At 42.3% G+C, this 21,859-nt stretch overlaps 4 protein-coding genes across 6 annotated transcripts; all 4 read right to left on the bottom strand.

Annotated features, from left to right (window-relative positions):
• Nucleotides 1–1,994: 1,994 nt before the first annotated feature.
• On the bottom strand, nt 1,995–6,169 carry LOC103989829 (C2 and GRAM domain-containing protein At1g03370). Its single transcript, XM_065110967.1, has 9 exons — nt 5,785–6,169; nt 4,254–5,450; nt 3,997–4,176; nt 3,638–3,921; nt 3,440–3,556; nt 3,092–3,354; nt 2,839–3,017; nt 2,498–2,766; nt 1,995–2,416 (listed from the first exon to the last, which is right to left on the bottom strand). The coding sequence occupies exons 1-9, from the start codon at nt 6,167–6,169 to the stop codon at nt 2,216–2,218; spliced, it is 3,075 nt and encodes a 1,024-aa protein (XP_064967039.1). The 3' UTR covers nt 1,995–2,215.
• Nucleotides 6,170–6,539: 370 nt separating this feature from the next.
• Nucleotides 6,540–9,410, bottom strand: LOC135615526 (ferric reduction oxidase 8, mitochondrial-like). The gene is made up of 8 exons (XM_065114163.1): nt 9,140–9,410; nt 8,965–9,058; nt 8,703–8,888; nt 8,392–8,629; nt 7,979–8,306; nt 7,637–7,895; nt 6,882–7,558; nt 6,540–6,791 (listed from the first exon to the last, which is right to left on the bottom strand). The coding sequence occupies exons 1-8, from the start codon at nt 9,303–9,305 to the stop codon at nt 6,610–6,612; spliced, it is 2,130 nt and encodes a 709-aa protein (XP_064970235.1). The 5' UTR covers nt 9,306–9,410; the 3' UTR covers nt 6,540–6,609.
• A 1,084-nt stretch (nt 9,411–10,494) lies between these two features.
• On the bottom strand, nt 10,495–12,235 carry LOC135615524 (serine/threonine-protein kinase BLUS1-like). The gene has a single exon (XM_065114158.1). It carries the CDS (start codon nt 12,233–12,235, stop codon nt 10,679–10,681), a length of 1,557 nt encoding a protein of 518 aa, XP_064970230.1. The 3' UTR covers nt 10,495–10,678.
• Nucleotides 12,223–21,859, bottom strand: LOC135615525 (DEAD-box ATP-dependent RNA helicase 58, chloroplastic-like). Of its 3 annotated transcripts, XM_065114159.1 has the most exons (12): nt 21,527–21,859; nt 21,197–21,290; nt 18,833–18,946; nt 18,631–18,750; nt 17,875–17,979; nt 15,792–15,950; nt 15,595–15,663; nt 15,290–15,379; nt 13,571–13,711; nt 12,660–12,900; nt 12,451–12,514; nt 12,223–12,358 (listed from the first exon to the last, which is right to left on the bottom strand). In XM_065114159.1, exons 1-12 carry the CDS (start codon nt 21,811–21,813, stop codon nt 12,298–12,300), a joined length of 1,545 nt encoding a protein of 514 aa, XP_064970231.1. In that variant the 5' UTR covers nt 21,814–21,859; the 3' UTR covers nt 12,223–12,297. The 3 variants fall into 3 exon arrangements, with proteins under 3 accessions (XP_064970231.1, XP_064970232.1, XP_064970233.1); XM_065114160.1 differs by lacking the exon at nt 12,451–12,514 and having other exon boundaries at nt 12,229–12,358; XM_065114161.1 differs by lacking the exons at nt 12,223–12,358; nt 12,451–12,514 and having other exon boundaries at nt 12,609–12,900.

The following is a 21,859-nucleotide window of genomic DNA, read 5'->3' as shown; positions in this document are numbered from 1 at the left end:
ATGCTTTCTTTGACCAACTGTAGCAAAAATAGTCTGTCTGCTAGGTGTTTGCATTTGGTCACTCTTGTGATACATAGATACATGCCCAAGTAATTCCATTTCTAGATATGTTTATCTTGGGACATGGCTCTTGCATGCACTCATGGAAGTGCATGCTTTTCTTGTTTTGCCTTGCAGTGACAAACGCGGCCATGTGATCATTGCGCATTTTGATTTCGAACAAGTTTTGTGTCTCCAAAGGTTTTTGATCAATTGCCTCCGTGCCAGCTACCGAGCAGCATTTTGTGGCAGTTTGGAATTAATATGTGAATAACCTGACTTAGATCTTCGTTTGACTGATGTGTGACGTTTTACTCTTTGCTGTTTTTTTGGCCTTTCTTGTCATTTTTATATCTTCTAAATTATTTTGCCCTTCAGTGATGAATGCTTAAACTATAGTGTAGAATTGAGCACTCAGTGCTTTCTTTTGCGAATCTAACCGCAAACAATTTAATCTGAATCCTCTTGTATTTCAGATGTAATCGAGATACATGTGTCGTCTTGAAGCTGTATTATTATGTGAACCTATTTCCTTATTGCTTTTAAAACTTGTTCCCGTTTGTCTTTGCTGAAAGATGGCTGTATAATATGTATTTTGATCATCATGTCAATTCATTATGAGAAAATTTTGGCACCAAATATTATGCCTGCTATGGTGCCAATTCATTGTTCATATATATCTTTGGCGTCCAAGATTTACATTATTCAAAGTTATTGGTATATTTTTGGTGCTGAAGATGCAATTTGGGCACCAAAAACTTTTTTGTATTAGACAATCATAGACATTCTGTGGCTTATATAGATGATGAATGAAAGTATGTTGAAATAAGAGTCAAAGAACAACTTCTATAACAATTTCAGTCATTTATATTGTCATCTTAGACAACTTTTCGTGCGGTTTGACTTTGAAATTGGATCTATGGTAGAAGCACAATGGCTTTATACAAATAATGAAGTTAATTTAATATACTCACCATTTTATCATTCTATATATTTTGCTTTCAGAAATTGGGAAATTTTTAATCCCTTGCCAATCTATTAGTTTCTCTGTCGTAGTACTTGATGGCTTGAATGATTTGAATTTATAGATGATGGCTTGTATCACTGAGGAATTAGAAATTACTATGAATTCACGACAGAGATCAACAACCACTAGCTGATGGTGTCTATATTATGAAGCCATAGTAAACGGCTACCAAAGTATAGGGTCGGTTAAGTTTTTCTTGTAAAGAGATGGATGGATCTGAAACTGCTACCATGATGCACACCCTTGCTTGGTTTGTCTTGAATAAAAAAAAACCAATGCGACAAAGCTAAGAAGCAGCAGCCATATGTACGAACTGCATTGGGTCAGCTACTTCCAACCTACTTGTATCCTTTCCTTCCATTGAATGCTTGAATACTGATGTCTCTTGATAGCATTATGCCTGAAAACGACTGAGATTTTGACCATTTCAGTATCTCTTACATGACCTTGGGTTTTTAGCTGAAACATCTCTCTCTTAATGCCATGGTTCATTGTCGGTGGAACCTTTGAACTATGAGCTATGAGCCTCATTGGGTTTCAGGGTTTTACTACTTAAAATTCATTGTCATTCACTTTGTATCATGTACTGGACCTAACCATGCTGTGTTCTGATGCTGCTCTTCTTCTGTTCACATTTCTGCTGGTAATTTTGATCCATTTTCTTGATCTTTTATGACTAGCCACTTGTTATTTGAAATGCTTGTTTCTGCTGTGCATTGGCAATCTTTTGTGCTGATGGTGGTTTTCACTTCCCTTCTTTTGTGATTTGGACAGATTAAGTTCATGTGAATGCTTGCACATTTCAGTTGGTTTGAGTGGCTCCCTAGAATCTTATTAACACAGCTACCGAATGAATAAATGATTGCAATGAATAGCTCAAGATCAATGATGAATTCAAACATCATTACATTCCATGTTCTTTCAGGCAACACCAGACAAGGTAATGGTTTACATTTTCATGATGCGAGAGAATAACACCTGAGAATTATTTTTTCTGTGCTTAGTAGCAGTTGCTTTAGGATTTAGACAAATCCTTGTGCTCTCAAGTCAGTATATTTTGTTAGCACAGCCACAATCTCTAAGCTGTCATCACCACCTGCACCGGTCATGCTCATCCTCACAGTCCTCTTAAACCTGACTGATATCCTGCTATCCCTCTAAGGAGGCCGATGCTTCCTTCTCCACCAGCTCCAAGATTTCCTTCCATCTCTCCGCAAGTTTCTCGCACACATTCCCTGTGATTCTCTTCTGCAACTTGGTACTTTTTATCCATTCAACACCGATCCACACATCACATTTGCTCGCCGAGAAGACAGCCGGTCGGCTCTCGAACCTGTAACTCAAATGGACCTGCTTCAGAAACAGACATTAAGCATAGTCACATCATATACATAACATCAGTAAACGAGCGGAACAAGAATTGCTGAGTACGCGGAATTGGTCTTCCAATGGGACATTGTGAATCGTCATAGCTTCGTCGACCATCCACCCGTCGCCATCGATCGTTCGATTCTTGCGTTGGGTGCTACAAACCTCTCCACCAAACACACACATATGGCTGTTGAACTTGTAATCAACACTCCTTTGGTAACAATCCAGTTTTGTAGCTTCCCATTGTGTCACTCTGTAATTGAGACAGCCAACTTTACCCATTATCTTCTTCTCCACACAACCCCCATCAAAAACTTCCATGAGAACATCTACCTGCAACAAAGGCAAGATGAGCAACAGCAGACAAAAAAGGAAGGAATAAGACATTAGAGATATCCCACTGACATCCAGAGGAAGCTCCAAAGAGTATGCCTTGGAAAGCTCAAAGTCTTCACTGCTCAAGATGGAGTCAGAATTCCCTCTCTTATCACAGCACAAGACTTGGTCTACTTGGTCTTCTTCCACCTTTGCATGCTGCTCACCAGCCCTAGATTTTGATCCCCACAGAGCCATAATTGTTCTAGTGAGAGCAAGAATCAGTATACCGATTACCAAAAGAAATGATCATACAGCAAATGAACACTCCAACAGTACCTGCTTGCTTTGCCGAAAGATGCAAATGATTGAAACTGGAACTTTAGCCTTCCTTCTTCGTCTAAGGTTTTAGCTCCACGCCTGGCATCAAGTCCTCGACCGCTCCTCAGGGTGACGACCAGCGCCGGGCTGCCAACCGTCGTCAGAGACGGCGAAAGAACATGAATGTCTTCCATGTCTTCCCAAAGAAAGAAGAACTTGGTCTTGTAACCAAAGAAATTGGCATAGAATCCGAAAACTCTTGCGGATAGATAGACTTTGCCCTGCAGCACAAAAATAAGTGTGTTGGCAGACAGATAGATATCGATCGAAAGGCTCGTCGTTTTCTGCAGCGATAAGAAGCGACACCTGCAATGGTAACTTCCTCTTCAAGCAGCACGAGAATTCATGGATCAGGAATTCCTCCGGCGGCAACGCAAAGATCTTTTGGAACGTCGAGTTCTTGTTAGGCGACGGAAAGTTCATCTGCCCAACACAATCGTGCGAGAGATCATCAACACTGTGGCGTCGCAATCCTGCAGATTAAATTTCCATACGTTGGTTTACCTTCTTCCCGACTTCCTTTTCCATCTTCCGTAGATATTCTCTAATGGTTTCAGCTCCTCCGGTGCTTCCTACAAGTATTCTTAGATGCAGCTTGCTCCGAGACGACCGAGCAAGTCTTCCTTCGAGCGAAATCCACATGTCAGCCAGTTCTTCACGAGTATGTCTCAGAAAACTGATTTCCGCATGCCCAAGGCAGAGTTCTCGATCGAAAGGACCCTCGAAACTAAACACTTGGACGTCTAACACCGACGGCGGTTCTTGCATCGCATCAAACTCCAGTATGTCTGCACAGATCTTGGATGAGTTCAGATAACGCAGATCAAATGGTGGTGTAGATGCTATAAGATTTAGAAGCTCACCATTCCACTGAGGGTTTGTTGTCTGAAGCTGAACAGAGCTTGTTCTGCTTCTACCATTGCAGCTAAACACGACATAAGGATCTGGAAACCCAGGAGCCGCTGATGGTAACCTACTACCTTCAACCAAGGCCACAGTAAGCAGCCATCCATCACCATGAGCTTCGATCCCATGATCACTCCCTGCAAACAGATGCCAAAAACATTCTCCGATCAATCTCCAGATCCAATAATGAAATCAAACAGGAAAAAAGAAGTACCTCTCTGCACTCTCGCCTGTACAAAATGTGAAATCATAGTTACAACATGCTGTACTTGAAGAAACAAGATGCCAGCAACAATTAGCTCCCCAAATGTGTCGGGCAAATCAAAACCATCAAACTCCAGTCCCTGGATCTTTTGCGGCTCTGATAGAAGAATGTGGCAGAACACATACAACGCCATCAAAATTGTAGAGCACACTGTCGGATTGCAGAAGTACTGCATGAACAATTTCCAGTTGGATCGGTGATCCAGTTGCAATGGAGCCAACAAATGTTCCTTCGAGCTGAGTGGTTTGATGTGGTGCGATAGCAACTCAGCGAAGCTCTCATAGCTCTCCTTGAGTCCCTGCCGAGCAGTTGCCTCGATTATGCTTTTCATGACAGTGCTTTGATGGAAATTAATGTCCCATGATATGGAAAGACAGGATCTTGTTTCACCTGAAGATAAATCTGGACCAGGTGTGATCTTATACAGTAAAAGAACCTGAAAACAATTACCATAAGGCACATTCGGAGTGCAAACCCGATTCAAGACTGCAAACTTCTTCCCATCTGCCTTGAGATATACCTGCTCCTCGGTGGCCTTGACGGCTTTCACCAACTTGGTTGCGGCTTTGGTGTAGGAAACAAACCTTGATAGACATGGATTGTCTTGGCATCTCCATTTCCATGGCTTTTCTTCGTAATCAAGACTTCCCTGCTGCTGTGCCAGATCTCTCCTGAACTGCGAATTGGGTTTGTACAAGAGAGAATTGAGATGCTTGGGTTCAATCATATATGTCTGCTCAAGAAGAATGCCTCCTTGGAGGTTTTCCGGAATGTCGATTTGATCCCTTGTCTGCATAATTTCCATAGCATCTTCGAAGGTACCATCAAGAGATTTCGCATCTTCGGCACTCTCGATACCCGGAAGCGTATCAGAAAGTTCCAAGGAGTCGTAGTTCTGTGAACCAGCAAGAAAGCTTTTTCTGCTCTTGTCACACTCTGTTGCTGCAGAATGGGCTTCTCTCTGCCCATGTTCGATGTTCATCATGTTGTCGGATTCTGTGCTTGAAGGAATGTTCGTAAGTACGACAGGCGGCAATTTAGGCTGTGGATCACCCGCTCCATCGCAGAAGCTAGAATGAGGAGAACTACTAATACCATTATGGTTACAGTTTCTTCCATGCAGGGAGACGGTGAGGAGGATTTCCCCTGAAAGCTTATCATTGTCAGGTCATCACTAAAGAAGCATATGACATAGAAGCTAGCAATCTCGAGTAACATGGATACTCCTTTTTATGAGAAGAAGAAGAAGAAGAAGAAGAAGAAGAAAAATCTCAATCAATTTATCACACTCGCAGTGTCTAAAGGAACAAAGGAGAGGAAAGAAAGTTGGATCGTCGAAGAAATATCATTGCTGGAAGTGAAATTTAGTTCACAGAGATTGGAGATATATGAGTAGGATTCAGCAATTTGATTGGAAGAACATTCATCACAAGCACAACAGAGCAACTCGTACAGTTTTACTGTGAGAGTGAGACGATACCACAGTCCTTGGTCTTGGATTTGGTGCCACGGTGCCGCCGCGGCTGCAGCGAGAACCAGGTGGGGGGTTTCGCCTCCGCCTCCTCCTCAACGTAAACGCGCACGCGACCGAGCAACTTTGCCGCTCGTCCTCCACCACCGTCGCCTCCGCCTTCGCGGAAGACACTGAGCTTAAGCCCTACGGTCCCCTCTTCCTCCTCCTCCTCCTCCCCCATCCAGAACGCGAACTCCTCGTTCCAAACGGGGTCGGGCGTGCCCGTGACGGCCCTCGTCCTCGACTTGTGCTTCCCCGCCTTGATCTTCGCATAAACGCCGGACGGGGAGGCGGCCCTGGACGGCGGCCATGCCAGGCCCCTGGCCTCGGCGACGTGGACGAAGAGCCTCATGGCGTGCTCGAGATGCGATCGATCGTTGGGATATCGTACGTCGGAAGTCGAGAGGAGAGAGACGGAATGCAGCGCGGGAAGCTGGTGGTAGGAGGAGATGAGGCGGCGGAGAAGCCATGCATGTTGGTGAAACGTGGATGGCGACCGAAGCTTACACCGCACTAGGCGGTCGGACGCAGCGGGGGTGGACACGTTATTAGCTGCCATTCCTGAGGCAGTTGACCAACGATATATATATATATATATAATATATATATATAATTTTATAAAATATTTTTTTAACCTTATATAGATCTAAATATTTTATTTTTCTAAATATAAAAATATATAATTAGCTCAGATGTGTCTATTTATTTATGTTATCATCAAATAATTTAAAGACTCATGATGATATATATGATTGCATTTTTGATATAACACCTTCCAACATTGCATCAACTTCAGAGAGAAAAGTTGAGGAAGTGAACATTGAAGGAACGCTTCAGCTTCCTCTCCTCCCTCTTCAACCTCTTATTGTGCCTTGTGCAGAATGATGCCACTGCCTCCTGCATGGAAGTTGGTCCACACACGAAGACACCCACTTCAGAGTCTCCTGTGCCGGTGGCAATCTCAGCGAGCATGTCTGTAGGAAACAGAGAAGCTTCACCGTCTTGGAACTGTAACAGATGCTCAATTACAGCATTTAAGGTCACAGTGAGAGAGAAAGTGTTACCTCCAAGATTGGGCCTGCAACCAAAGGATATTTCGTGCTTCTGCAGTGCACCATGGACCTTGTCAGGTAGCATCTCTGCAAGTTCATGGTGCTTGTGAGATAATTCTTGGCTATCATCCATTGACTTCCTCCATCTTGACAGAACAGTGGCCACTGTACAACAACTTGCAGCAATGGCCAACGAGCAGAGGAGAAGTAGGTCGCCGATCCATGATGGGTTCTTCTTTTTGGAGGACTTCTTTTCTTGGTGCACGAAAAGATGGGTTAAGATGATAAGAGAAGCAAGGAAAAGAAGAAGAGAGAGGGCTGTAATGGCCGCCTTCCACGGCAGCCCTTCAGGTGTTGGCACAGCAGTCCCTTCAGGGGAAGCTTTGTTCATGGTGATCGTCTTCACCCGAGACAGATCCTGCAGCATCTTCTCTGCTGTAAACGGTGGCCCATCTTCCTCCGTCACGAAAAGCTTCAGGTGCAGATTGCCAAGCTCAGCAGAATGGGTCAGCAATAATGGAGAGATCAAGGCCAGCATGCTGAGGTCCTGGACCTTCTTCACGGCATATATTAGATGTACCTTCGTTGGACTCCTCTCCATGGCACCATTTCTCGAAGCTATGTCTTGCAGAATGCTCATCAATGGTGATATCCCAGATCCACCAGCTATCAACACTAAGCTCCTGTACCTGCTTCGGTAGACGTTCTTCACATCATCAAATTCAACAGGAACATTGGAAGATTCTCTCGGCTAAAAGCTCTGTTACCTCAGGTGTTCGACCGTCGCCGGCCCATACGGCCCTTCAACTGCTACCGGGATGCTCTTCGGATGATCGGAACCGGCATCGGTCATCGAGTTCAACATGTTGTAGAGGTCAGTAGTCCACTGGCCTTGGCACTTGATCAAGACAGAGAGCTCAGAATCATCCATGTTGGAGCTGGAAGTTATGCTGAAAGGGTGCCACTGGAACTCGGATATGCCTGGTACTTTGATGAAGACGATGCTTGTTGGGGTGTAATCCATGCCTGTGGTAGAACATCAAACCAAACCATTAATTCTTCCGAACACAGACAGAACAAGAACCAGTTGCAGAGCATTAAGAGCTTACAGGGATGTTTTGGGAGAGTGAGCTTCACAGCTCTGCAAGGTAATATGCTTGCAGAAACAAGGTATGTCTGCTTTCTTGACTGTATGATGCGCAGTATCTTGTCAAGGGCAAAGAGAAGAACACCAGCGAATACCAGATAGAAATGCCTGTCCCCAGCATGGATCAAGAAGAAGAGGATGAAGACCATGTAGAGATGGTGGGCCGAGAAGAAGAGCTGGAACTGCTTCCTTCTTACTTGGGGAAGTGATGTTATCCAGATGATGACTCCGGTGGCCAAAGCAATTGCACCGGCAATGTTAACACGCCCTGTTGCTTGCCATTGTATGATCTGTAGTGCATGAATCATTAGCAAGAACTACAGATCGAATTTTAAGGATGAACAACATATATGTATGTATGCTATATATACTTGCCTCCTTCAACAGTCTGTTCTTGGTAGCCCATATGAACATGATACTGATGCCATGTAAGACCGAGAGCAGTATCATCGTATTACCTATCCAGATGTGATACCTGACCGAAGCTTCATACTGTACTCCAAGAATCCGGAACACCGCCATCCCTCTCAGAATCGGCAAGAACAGGAGCAGTAGGCAGGCTTCGCTCAGAGAACCGATCCGAACACCCATGTGCATCATCTTTAGCTGCCACCTGAGAGCCAGAGAAGGTGGTGATGACGTACGGGAAGCAAACCGCTGTTGCAGCGATAGATCTTGTGGCTCACCTATTCAGTTTTAGAGACTTGTAGGGCGTCATCTTCTTGAAGTCGCTGGAGACGTTAGAGTAGTATGTCCACGCCAGGAAGACGATGAAGAGGGCTACACCAAGGAGTTCTGCAGCTGATAGTACACCGACTGGGCTGCTGACGATGAGTGGATTCGTGAAGGCGGGCATCAAGGGCCTTCTCTTCCTGCAGAGAGAATTCAGAGTCCCATCATGCTGCTGCTGCTGCTACAAGGAATGCGGAGATCACCGGAGCAGAGTACCTGAGGTCGTCCTTTTTGGCAGCGATGTGCAAAGAGATGTAGCCCAGTGTAGCCACAGCTAAGACCGGGAGACAGTAGACCACCACAGTGAGACCTGAACGCAGGGTTGGAGTACGAAGGTTAGTGGCACTCAGCAGAAGGTAAGAAGGCAACACAAGAAGTGATCCCGTGGTACCGTAGTCGCCGAGGAAGGTGCCGTTGGCCCGTTCTTCGGCGACGTGCCATGATCTCTTCCACGACTGTGTGGGGCGGATGATCCAGATGCAGGCCCATGCTGCAAGCAGCACGGCCATGAACAGCTTCAGGACGAGAAGAAGGAGAAGCGTGGTGTTCCTCGCCATGGATCCTGGAGACCGTCAGTGATGAGGACGATGGCAGCGAGATCCTCCTCTTATGCGATGGATTCGAGTGGGAGGAGACCACGGTCTTCCATCTGATTCTTCTGGTGGCGAGGTAGTGCGGTGTGGGCGCGCGATGATGCAACCGAGAAAGCAGAACGGTGTTATCTGCCGCGTGGTGGCTGTCATTGTACTTGTCAAATGCATACGCCATAAGCATTATCGATCTCAGCTGCGGTCCTTTTTCGAATCAGAGTGTGTGGCCATGTGTTCGATCAAATGCCCGTTGACCCTTCTCCTCCAAAAGCAAGAAGGATGAGAGGGGGAATGGGGATAGACATTGGGACACCCAAAAAGTTGCAGAAAGGTAGGAGTGTGATCGGCACGGGTAGCCACGCGCTGAGGTGGTGCCATGGCCGGCCGCGTGGTGACTTGGCGATGCTCGCTGTGCAGCTCCGTCGGCATGGAAGGAGCACACCATTGCATGAGAGGATTAAAGTAGTAATTAATCATATCTGAGATAAGTATGGATTATATATATATATATATATATATATATATATTAAAAACGAATTTAATTTATTATTTATTTAATAAATTTTATTAGTTCATGGATATATTACATATATAATACTCAAGGAGGATAGAAAAGAAACAAATGTAAAAAAAAGAAATTAAATTCAATCTTGAAGATTTTAAATATTCATCATAAGTCTATCAATTGATAATATAATTAAAAATATATATTATTATTTATATCAAGTTAAAAATATTATCTTCATCAATTTATCAAATTATTTGATATAATTATAATTTTTATTTCTATATTTTTTTTCTTATAGTTGTTTATGGGACTAGAAAATTATAATGCATCATTAGAGAATGGATAAGTTTATTTTTTTTCGACTTAATGTGTGAGTGGTATAAGATCATAATTATATTTATATTGTTGGATGAAATGATTTCATATCCATGTGAGACATAAAAAGGTATGAGGCTTTCACCATAGGAGTTTGTTCCATAGTGAGAGTGTGTATGATACCTTAAACTAGGTAAAATTATCTCAATTAAATGAAGTGGATCCGACCGAGTTGGAACTTTGATACTAAGAGATCTTAGAACAACTAATGAACCAATAGTGTTAGAGAGAAAGAGATTATGTCGTAGATGATTCAAGCGTTATATCACTCCATAGGATGCTAACTCTGATGCCATGTTGGATTTAGGTCAAAGTCATCGTATTTGGACATCAGCATAATATGATAGCTTAAACTGGTCAAATCTAATACATGTATCTCTGTAACAGAGATGTGCTACATGAGAATAAGCAGTGGAGGCATCACCGGTGTCGACCCTTCAAAACTCACTCAGTAAAGTCAACTGCTGGTGTGTCCCGTCTCCTCGTTCATCTTTCTATTGAGAGGCCCGAGTCTCTCCTGCAACTCCGCGTTCACCTTCATCTCCCTCAGCAGCTGCAGTTTTAGGTCATCCACGGTCTGCTGCATGCTCCTCACGTACCCCCAGAGCTGCTGCTCCCTCAGGCTCTCCTGCTGCCCCTCCTTGCAGCCGCAGTGCGAGAGCACGTCCATCACCATCCCCCGCTGCAGGTCCAAGCTGCTCAGCAGGGACACCAGGTTGGGCACCAGCGTCTGCTTCAACACCGACAGTGGCGCCTCGCTTGCCTTCTTGGCCACCTCCTTCTCTTCCGCTCTCGAGTGGTTGTGGTGGCGGTGGTGGTTCTCCTTCTCATCATCTTCGTTTCCGTTCTTGTCGTCGTCCACGACATGGCTGTGGGGATGAGCGGTGGGCTGGTCGATGGGCTCTTCACCCCCGAAGCGGACGCATTTGTCGTCGCTCTCCACCGGGTAGACCGGATCCAGCTCGAACACGTCCTCGTTGAAGTTCCACCCGCTCACCCTACGGCTCTTGACGAGCGGGGATGTGGATCCTTCCCTGTCGTTGCTGTTGCAGTCCACTACCCTTCGCTCTATGCACCTATCCTCCACCGCCGGCACCGCCTGCAGCACGTTCTTGACGAAGTAATCCGTGGACTTGCAGTTCTTGAAGAAGGGATGGCGGAGAAGCTTGTCGGCCGACGGCCTCTTGGAGGGGTCTCGGCAGAGGCAGGCGGCCACCATGTCCTTAAACGCCTTGGAGAACTTCTTCTTCTTGCAGTTGCCGCCGGTGCTGTCTCTGCCGTGCTCCTCGAGGCGCAACCGGTTGGTGATCTTCATCACGAGCGACTTGGAGAGGGGGAGGTGGGACAGCGGCGGGCGGCCGTGGGCGAGCTCGAGCGCGGTGATGCCGAAAGACCAGATGTCGGCCTTGATGCCGTAGCCCATGTGGGAGTGGATCACCTCGGGGGCCATCCAGTAGGGCGTGCCGGCCATGTCGTTGAAGAAGGAGGAGGAGGACGACGACATGTAGAGGGAGACGGAGGAGGAGGGGTGCGACTCGTAGATGGAGGCGGAGACACCGAAGTCGGCGAGCTTGACGGAGCCGTCGGAGTCGACGAGGATGTTGCCGGCCTTGATGTCGCGGTGGATGTGGCCCTGGCCGTGCAGGTAGGAGAGAGCGTGGAGAATCTCCCGCAGGACGACAGCGATGGACGTCTCGGGGAGGCCGTCGGGGAAGGAGGAGGATATGATGGACTGCAGCGAGCCGGCGGCCATGAAGGGCATCACCACCCAGAGGTGGCGGTCGACCGTGAAGGAGCAGTGGGCGCGGAGGACGTTGGGGTGGGAAAGCAGCGCCATGGCCTTCGCCTCCCGCCGCACGTCGTCCAAGTTGGCCCTCGACCGCTCCAGATCGATCGACTTGATGGCCACCACCGAGCAGTCCATCGGCAGGCACGTCGCCTTGTACACCACGGCGCTCACGCCGCTGCCCACCTCGTACAGCAGCCGGTAGCACTTGGCATCCAGCGGATACATGACGCTCGGCTCCTTCTCTAAACTATGAGCACGTCAAACCAAGTCTTCTGGCTATATAAAGATCATAGGGCCATGTAGCTTTTGTGACTGATCCAACAGGTGGCTTCTCGGCGACCACCACCCCTGCAGATGGTTCACTGATCGATTAATGGCCAGGAAAGAAGTAGGTGCAGCAGATGTACTAATCATGTGAGCAACAAAGTAATGAATGAAACCGGGACTCCCGTGAGACGTGAGAGGTGAGAGGTGAGAGAGAGATTTGGGAGTGCTTTCTGCCACCTGCACAGGTCCAGCTAACTTGATGATGGTGAACTTGTTCATGGTGTCATATGGAACACGGTAAAAATGTTACCACAAATATAGCTAGACAAGATCAAGAAAGGGATTCAAGTTGTCATAATAGATTGTAAGAACAGTTCCTTACATTGAAACATCAACTCGTTCTCAAACCTCTGTAGCACGAATCGCTCCTCCTGTGTGATAAGGCTCGTGACACTGCACGGGTCATTGGAGAAGGGCACGCGTCCGGTTCTTCCGGCGCGGTGGAGATAGTCGACTGCAGTCCTTGGAAGGTCGAAGTTGTAGATGTGAGTTGTTTGTGGCAGGTCAAGCCCTCTGCTTGCGATGTCTGTCGACACCAAAAGACAATCTCGTTGTCTGACTTCCTGCAATGAAAATTGATGTATCAATATAAGAGAGAGAATGTAATAGTTGGATTTACTTTCTAAATAAGAATCACAGAATAGCATCTCCAGGTATGTTTCAGCCAGTACACATCAGAGATCAGAAACTCAAGGATTAAGTTACACTTATCTTGAAGTTAAATTGGCTTAATTGGAATCACCATTCATGAATTAGGCAAAATTAATGTTTGGGGATGCTCAACATGCAGTATATATCCTAAGGTCCAACATAATAACTGAATAAAATAACCGCATTTATAAACTGTATATAGCACATAATGAACTACTCATCTAATTGTTTTCACATAACAATTATTGCTTCAAACAAGAAGGGAAAAGAATATATTACCCTAGGAAGAAGCTTATATTTACAGATATCGTGATCTATAACTTTTGAGTCTTTGAGTTTGTCATGTAACATATGTAGTTTGGCCAGAGCAAAAAAGTATAACAAGTTTTTATTGCTGCGTATGGAAAAAAAATCAATCAGTTAAAAAACTCAAAAAAAAATAAATCAGTCTTTTGATGATAAATAACATTATAAACCAATAACAAGAGGTGAAGATGAGACTAGCTTTATATAATATATACAACAGTAATGTGCCAGCAACCAGACCTGCTTGTATTAATCCAAATTAATTCAGATATTTACCGTGAATGAACCTGCTCGTGCGTTAAAGTTCATGTCATCATCTAGGAGAAGAACCTCTAAGCCTCCCCTATAAGAAGCTTTCAGGAAATCCAAGACAAGAGCCGTCGAAGGAGGCTGTCCAGCCTTTTTAGACTTCTCAGACTGACCAAAATTTACAAATAAGTTCATAACTTGGCAGATAAGCAAATATGACCACTAGGATACAGTCAATTGTTTGCAGAATATGTAAATCTAACAAAATAACTGCATATGACAAATATACATGTGCAGAATGGTTCTAGCTGGAGAAAATGCTTAAAATATAATTTAACAATCAACCAATCTCTTCCTTGGAATGAACAATATACAAGCTTTCTTGAATAAGCTGCTGACAAAGTGTAAATCACAGACGGTGGCAAAAGAACATAATGACCAAAAGCTACATGTACATGAGTAAATATTTAGCAGAGATCTCAAGAAGTTATGCTGCAATCAGTCATAAATTAATCAGAGATCTCAAGAAGTAAAGGACTTCTTTCAAATTTCTAAGTCGATATTGTTGGTAACTTAAATTTGGCTTGACTGGAAAAATATATGACCTAAATAAGTCTCTAACATCACCATGGAACTTCTTTCAAATTTCAATCCTGAACTAGCAGAATTTTGTTGGTACTGTTGGTTATTAATCATTGCAGAAGATAATAGAAAATAAATAGAGGCTACCAGTGGACAGCTGGAGAAGACCTAGACTTGTAACCAGACAGAAAAATAGCTACTACTTTCCAAAAGTGAGCTTGCCTGATCGAAATTAAGAATCCAATTGATTTATCAAGCTCAGACGTGAAGTTCATATTTGAGATGGATTTTGCAATTATATTAAGCACATTAACTGCTTTGATTACATGTAGCTGTCATTTTAAGATAGCCTCAGTTTAAGAGAAAATTAACTTGGGGGGCCTAACAATTGGAAGATTTTGATAATATAGCAGATACTGTTTAGCTTCTAAAGCAGCTAACCAGCAGAAAAAGGCAGTGTATCATGCAGCTCAAAGAGAAACCAACGGTATGTGCTGATTTAAAGAGCCAAATATAAAGAATCATCTATTCTACATATCCACAGATCACTTTCTCCTTTGTTTCTAGCTATCCTTATTTCGAGATTCTACATACCCTGAAATAGGCTAAAAACAACTTGCTAACAATGGCCATCCTCCAATTTAAAGCAGATTCTTATCTGATTTTGCTTTGATCAAACATCTAACACAAGACAGCCAAGTATTAATATACTTTTGAATATGGTACATCTACTTACTAAATTGAATTGTTAATCAACATTCTTAGATTTTAGATTACCTTACTGTAAGTTAATGACTCAATTGAAAATTTTCAGTAGCCAATTTGAACCAACTCTGCCTTCAAAATATCAAGTAAATTAAAACTCTAGCTTTATTTCTCAATTCCTTATTTTTTAACCATGAAATGCTTACTAATTTTGCCCCAATAAGCAAGTAACCTATTGTTAATTAAAACTGCAACAAACCCCATACTCAAGAAGCAGCACTGGTGAAACATGCTGATGGAAATGGAAGACACAACCAAACTTTTCAAGCAAGAGGAAAAAAATCTATATTACAATTACATATTTTAGAATTAATTAAATGCAAAAAAAGAATGACGTATGTCCTTTGGCAGCACGTTTAATAGATTTGTCAAGAATAATTATTCAAAGATGAATTTAACCTGTTCACCAACAAAAATTATGCCAGATCTGGGAGAATCTTGCTCAAGTAGGTTCAGTAAAGTACATAGTTTTTCTTTCTTCTTACAAATCTGCAAAAAAAGAGTTACAAGTAAAAATAATAATAATTTCTATCAGTTTGCATAACAAGATAACTAAGCATACTAATAGAGCTATGCAATATTTTCATGTAAATCCATCTAGAAAGTATTTAAACCATGTAGTAGTTAAAGAAGCAGTAGCCAAGACAACGATGCAAGTACATAATTAACATTCAAACATTTTTGAGAGTATCAAAATGTCATACCACAAATCTGTGACAAAGGTGAGAGGGCATTGGCTCCACAGGATTCACATGGATATGAACCACATCATTCTGAATCACCAAAAAGATAACTATTTCAAGCAGACGAGACTAGGACCCCTTTTAGTACCAAAAATAAGATGTGTCTAATATTAATAATAATGCCAGAAAAGGCAAAAAAATGAAAACAGTTGAAAAACCTTGGTCCATTTTTGTTGTATACAGTCATACAGGAAACGGTTGTGTTGAGGAATAGATGCACTAGCAAGCACGGTCTGGCGATTATCAATTGTTGAATATGATGTCAGGAGCTTTCGAAGAGAGTGCACTTGTTTCGATGAATGGAACATAAAATCAACCTGCCAAGACAAGACAATGATATGTGGATCAAAAAGATATCAGACAGAAGCAAATGAAATTCAATTGTGGAACAAAAAATAATTAATTAACACAAATCAACTAACTTCCAAATGCAATCATGTAGGTGGGCTTGAACAACTGGATAAAGCCAATCAGGAGAAGTTCCTCATATCAAACTAAAAGAAGCACAGGAAATGAAAAATATAAAACACATCCTCATGTTTTCGGAAATTATATAGAGAAACAACAGGGTATTTAAGTCCAACTAATATTCTCAAAAGCAAATTCAGGGATACAATTGGGTTTTCAGGGTCTCGGGTCTTTTACAGGTCAAAATGTTAAATGTTCAACCAAAAGTGAGTTTCAGGTGAAAAGGCTAAGAACCTGCGAAACTTCTACAAGGATTGATTTTGGATTGTTTGATGGAACACTTCTAACAAATGAACACATCAAAACCCATCACAAAATGCTTGCAAGGGTTGAATGGATTTAATTGAACAAAAAGGAAATTGTGTTGTCGAGATCATGGTTTGCCTTATTGTGGCATAGGTGAGTGCGATACCTTTCTAGCAAGGTGCAATTCCATGTCACCACAGCACATGTATCCTATGCCAATTGGCATGAAGGAAAAGTTAGCCAGGCCAAACATCTAGCACAAGTTAGTGTCATGCCTGTCAGTACCATACTGGCACAGTACACTTCAACCCGTTCCAAAACAAGCAGATCAGGTGGCAAATCCTTGGCCTAGACTCAATCCATGGCAGACCATTTATATGCTTGTTATTGAATTGTTATTAATCCGTAAACAGTACCACATGCCCGCAGTCTGCAGTAGACCACTTTTATGCCTGTTGCTGCATAGATATCAACCCCAAAGTTACATAATATTTTATTCTAGTTACTTGGATGTTGCAGCTCAAACTTGGGAATGGTTTCTCAATATAACATGAACAGCAGCAGTTGTGTCGTGGTAGCATTTAAGGGTTACAATTTCGCCTGTAATGGTCCAGACATAATCTGGGATGTGGACATTCCCTTTTCAGGTACTCCAGTTCAGTTCACTATTCTTCTATAAGCCCTAGGCCAACACATTATGCAGTCACTCAGGAATCACAGTAGTGCTGGAAGCCGCCCACACCACACGCCGTCCACAAACCATAGGCCCACTGCTAGCCCGGTACTTCCCCTTCTCGTCCATCTCCACCTCCGCCTCTTCCTTATGCTTCCTTCCTCCACAACAAAATGGTACACTGTTACATGCCGACATACCATGTGTCGTCATCTAAGCATGGAACGACCCGATCCAGCCATGGATCGATATAGGTGAGGCATCCAAAATTGAGTTTTTTGGTAGCATCAAGGATGCATGGATGCCCACATAACCACCTTTCTCACGATAACTAAATATCGAGTACACACCCTATATGAGCATTTCTCTATGTATGACTTTAGTTATGGTAAATCCAAATAAAGGTCCTTGAGAGTCATGCTCCATATATGCCATAACTTTTTGATAGATGATAGTAGCGACCATATTAGCCAAGTTGATTTCTGGTTCATGATAATAACCCATTAGATTCAGCCAAATACACAATCCACAGAGACCATAAGATTGGATCTTCTTAACAAGTTATGATAACTGTTTCTTTTCCCAAGTCAGACACACTGACAAGCACTAATGAAAAAATAGTGCAATTTGAATCAAGAATAAGTTAATATAAATGAAGAAGATGATATTGCAACTAACTATGATTTTTAGCCAAGACCGCTAGAAGTCTAGAACCCACTAGAGGAAAAAAACTGTGTAACTTGAAATGAATGACGGTCAAGCTCAATGACACCCACCAACAGAGATAATTTCAACTTGAATTAAGTAATAAATCGAATGGATGAAATCATGAAAGATATATATTTGAAAAATACCTCATCAATTACCAAAATTTGCATTGCTTCAAGTTTAAGAACATGCTTCTCAAGCATTTGACACAAGCTCCCAATTGTAGCAACCACTATCTCAGGGGGTTCAGCCTGAGCATGATAAATATGATTAGCAAAAACAAATTACAAAATGAAAAATAACAAGTTAATCTACAAATTTGAGTAATTACTGATTACATGGACTTTGTCTCCACTCTAAACAAGGAAAATCAAGGAGCTGTGGCATAATCTGAATTCTGAAGTATAGGGCTTGAAATAGTCCAATATTTTACCAGTGAGATTCTTAAGCAATACTGTACATGAGTTTTGTATCAGTAATGGTCATATTACTGAAGCAAATATTCTAGAGATTGAAAGGGAAATAAGAGACAAAGAAAGGAAGAGAAAAAAAACAAAGAAAGAAAAAAGAAAAAGAACTTGAACTATGTCATATGTTGTTCCACATCAGTCTAAAACCTCATGTCAAGGCAAAAGGAAGAAACAATCCATGTAACAATGTAAAATTTTGTTCAACCATTTTTTAAAAGGAAAAAAAAAAACTATCGAAGACCTCACATAACAGCAAGGAAACCTAAACTTACAATGACTTGGAACCAATAATTCTAACAACTTAAAAACCTTATGATAACAATAAATAACTGTATGGGCTGCATGAAAGTTATTAAAGTCGATATCAATTAGGATTGCTTATTGAAATCATGATAAAAATGATGCAAGCACAATAATGACATGATAAGGTACCTTTAGCCAACTCTTATGTCTTTTCAGCATGCCACCGTCCAACAAAGCCATGATAGTACATGCCTGCATCTTTTCAAATCCTGTTGGCTTTGCAGCAAGCATTCTAGCAACCTTTGTAACCTTTAAATTAAAAATAAGACTGAAGGATCAGCAAGATAATAATATTGGTCATATCGTTTTTTATAAATAATAAAGAACATACTTGAATACCAAGTTCCCTGGAAGGCACAACGATAAGGGCTTGAATGGCAGACCTTCTAAAATCTACAGCTGAAAATACAGATAACATATAAGCCAATGTTTTTCCTGAACCTGTCTAGAGAGAAAAATACAACTTGTCAGATTATCAGAAGATTTTCAAGGACACAAAACAGAATTAATGCATATTTTATGGAACACAAGTAGCATCAATGATATAAATCTATCACTGAATCATAAATGTCAAGCAATTGCACATAAGTGTACCACTGTAGGCCGATCAAGGGATTGGATTGGACCGAATTGGATCTAGCATGATTCCGGCGTGGTTCTAAGCTAAAACGTGATATGAAACAAAATTTGACCCCAATAACTCATATAGCAATCTGATCAGATGATCAGATAACAGATCTAATGTGGCTTAGGGTCGACCCAATCCAACAATGATCCAATGAAATCCTATTATATTTATATGCAGCCTACACATTACATATAGGATCTAATGCAGGTTCCTGACTATAGATAAATCCAACAGCGAGAAACCAACTACCTCACCCTTTTCCTCCAACGAGAGTCTAACAGTACATCTCTCTCTCAATATCAGTCTCTCTCTCCTTGTTCACTCTTTTTCTGTATCTCCCACTCCGTATTCTAGGACTTTATAGTAATAGCTCAATTAGACATGAGATTAATGCATGACAAGCTGTGTATTAGGACTGGTCACAGAACAGATTATCAGATAAGGAATCTGAATAATGGCCCGATCAGGACTTGTTCAGCTTAGAGCTGATCCAACAGAATCACATCTAAAGTTATCTGATCGGTATCCCATTCTGAGATGAACTGATCTAATCGGAGATCTGAAGAAAGATCAGATCAGGTATTAATCAGCTTAGGGCTGATGCAATGGAATCCAACTTGATGGGGTCTGATCAGTACATCGATCATAGATAAACCAATTTGGCCCAATCCATTTATAATTCTACACCAGTGTGGTACAGTCCAAGCCAGTTTCAAATGTACAGCAGCCTCACAAAATAGTGGTGGTGTTAGAAAAAACAAAAAGACCTAGGAGCTGCTCAGAGATATATTAACTTTGGTTTTGTGCATATAACCTCACGAAATTGTGATATCATGCATTTTCCCCCACAAAGTGTCAACTATTTTGAACCCTCTATAACTTAGATTCCTTGTAAACACGTCTTCGCATATATGTACACCCAGTGGAAGAATCTTTAAGTGTTCAAGTTTATATAAGCTCTTTTCTCAAAGACTAACTCTTTTGACAATTCCTTTTCTGAGTTCAGGAAAACCTTCATTTAGTCCATTATGATATGAATATAAGTATACAACTCAATAGTTCAGTTCAACACCTCATTACTTGATGGTTCCACAGGCATTGAACATAAGCTCCTGTCACATGTTTAACATTCCAAAATCAGCAGTTGTCATGAATGCATTTAAGCAACTCTAGTTTTGGCAAAAGTTAATAGTATCTAAACCAAATTCGAGAAGAACTAAACTGGTAGAAAACTAATGTGTTTATCCAGATGCTTCCTGGTTAAATAGCATTTATTTGGAGCAACAACTACCTATTTTTACATGAATACAAATATAAGATGATCCACTATCAAAGTTGGTTAGAAAGCTGCACTCTTACATACATGAACATGTATAGTGTGTACACAAGATTATAGCACAAAAACCCCTATGTGTTACAATATTGTATATAATGACCTGTCCTTTTATCTGATTCCATTCCAAGCTAGCAAAAGGCCCTGTTGTCCACTTCAGTGAAATCATTGTTCAATTACTGAAATATGATAATGAATTTAACCCTAATTTTTCATAGGATCATCAAGATAGATAGTTGGTACCAATCTCAGGCACACCCCCCTTACTTTCCCAACCAACTTTCAACATATGCTGACTGATTTCCATCTAGTTTTCAATTGATCTTAGCAAATCCAGGCTAATTTCCGATAATTTCAAGAAGGCCTGACCCAGAATCTAATTTGACGGTTCAGGACCAAATATCATCTAGAGAAATACAACTTGAGGAACTACAGCAACTCAACTTCTGACCATTTATTGTCAAACAACCAAATTCCAAAATGCAATAAATTGTGGTCCTGCTTCACAAATCCTGCAGAAAGAATGACACTTCACATGGATCTCAATAATACAACTGCAATCTAGTACCACCGTCCAACAAGCAAGACCTTATCATTCACATCCTCATAAACCAAGTTTCATTGTTTGTCCATATTCAACAACAAATCTAATTTCAGTGTGTTAAAGTGTGATAGTTGATCCAGTAGTTTCTTTAAGTAGCATCTGAAAGGCAATATGCTAAATTGTTAATCACCTGAGCATGGAGTATACAATCCCTTCCAGCCAGAAGAAGAGGTAAGGACTGGCGTTGAACATCAGTAGGTAGAACATAACCTATCTCTTCTGCCCTGTTCCAACAAAAAAAAAACACACATTTTGTGATCATATATCCATGAATTTTGTATGGAGTACTGAGAACGAAGAAACGAAATGGAATTTGTCAGTCACTAAATACTTGTCATACGACTTAGAAATAACTAGTCATACGACTTCATTCAAAGTCTGTCCGGAGGCGATAAAGAGTAGAAGCTCAAACAACAGAAGAAGGAAAGTGAGAAGAGCCGCCGAGAGAACTGGGACCTACCTCTGAAGGATGTGTTCCGGCACTTTTCCACGACATATCTCACGAAGCGTTGGAGCCGCTGAAGGAGGAGCCTGGGCCTCCTGCGCTCCTCCGCAGAAAAGCGCAGACGAAGCGTTCGACGAAATGACAGGGTAGGAGGAGAACGAAAAGAACCGGCTCGAGAGGGGGACAGCGTTCCAATGTCCGGGAAATTTCGGGGCTCGCGGAGAGGAGAGGAGGTCAAGGGGGAGGGAACATCGAATCCCAGGCAGCGCCCAGGCGGCGGCACCGCCGCAGAGGCACGCCATCGCCACCCGATATCCAAGAACGGATGACAGAAGAAGGGGCGGGGGG

The sequence above is a fragment of the Musa acuminata genome, chromosome BXJ2-6 (genome assembly GCF_036884655.1).
Source record: "Musa acuminata AAA Group cultivar baxijiao chromosome BXJ2-6, Cavendish_Baxijiao_AAA, whole genome shotgun sequence".
In the NCBI taxonomy this organism is placed as follows: domain Eukaryota; kingdom Viridiplantae; phylum Streptophyta; class Magnoliopsida; order Zingiberales; family Musaceae; genus Musa; species Musa acuminata.
The sequence above is the reverse complement of the archived record's forward strand: the minus strand, read 5'-3'. Positions and strand labels throughout refer to the sequence as shown.

What these genes read in the sequence shown, in the direction of transcription:
- LOC103989829 (XM_065110967.1), bottom strand. Translation starts at nt 6,169, where the DNA reads ATGAGGCTCTTCGTCCACGTCGCCGAGGCCAGGGGCCTGGCATGGCCG. An exon ending in AGAGGAAGTTACCATTGCAG is followed by an intron (nt 3,355 to 3,439) that starts GTGTCGCTTCTT and finishes TTTGTGCTGCAG; the next exon opens with GGCAAAGTCTATCTATCCGC. An exon ending in TCTTTCGGCAAAGCAAGCAG is followed by an intron (nt 3,018 to 3,091) that starts GTACTGTTGGAG and finishes TGCTCTCACTAG; the next exon opens with AACAATTATGGCTCTGTGGG.
- LOC135615526 (XM_065114163.1), bottom strand. Translation starts at nt 9,305, where the DNA reads ATGGCGAGGAACACCACGCTTCTCCTTCTTCTCGTCCTGAAGCTGTTC. An exon ending in AAGTCTCTAAAACTGAATAG is followed by an intron (nt 8,630 to 8,702) that starts GTGAGCCACAAG and finishes TCTGGCTCTCAG; the next exon opens with GTGGCAGCTAAAGATGATGC. An exon ending in TTGCAGGCCCAATCTTGGAG is followed by an intron (nt 6,792 to 6,881) that starts GTAACACTTTCT and finishes TGTTTCCTACAG; the next exon opens with ACATGCTCGCTGAGATTGCC.
- LOC135615524 (XM_065114158.1), bottom strand. Translation starts at nt 12,235, where the DNA reads ATGTATCCGCTGGATGCCAAGTGCTACCGGCTGCTGTACGAGGTGGGC.
- LOC135615525 (XM_065114159.1), bottom strand. Translation starts at nt 21,813, where the DNA reads ATGGCGTGCCTCTGCGGCGGTGCCGCCGCCTGGGCGCTGCCTGGGATT. An exon ending in TACAACAAAAATGGACCAAG is followed by an intron (nt 15,664 to 15,791) that starts GTTTTTCAACTG and finishes TTGGTGATTCAG; the next exon opens with AATGATGTGGTTCATATCCA. An exon ending in CACGTCTCACGGGAGTCCCG is followed by an intron (nt 12,359 to 12,450) that starts GTTTCATTCATT and finishes AACCATCTGCAG; the next exon opens with GGGTGGTGGTCGCCGAGAAG.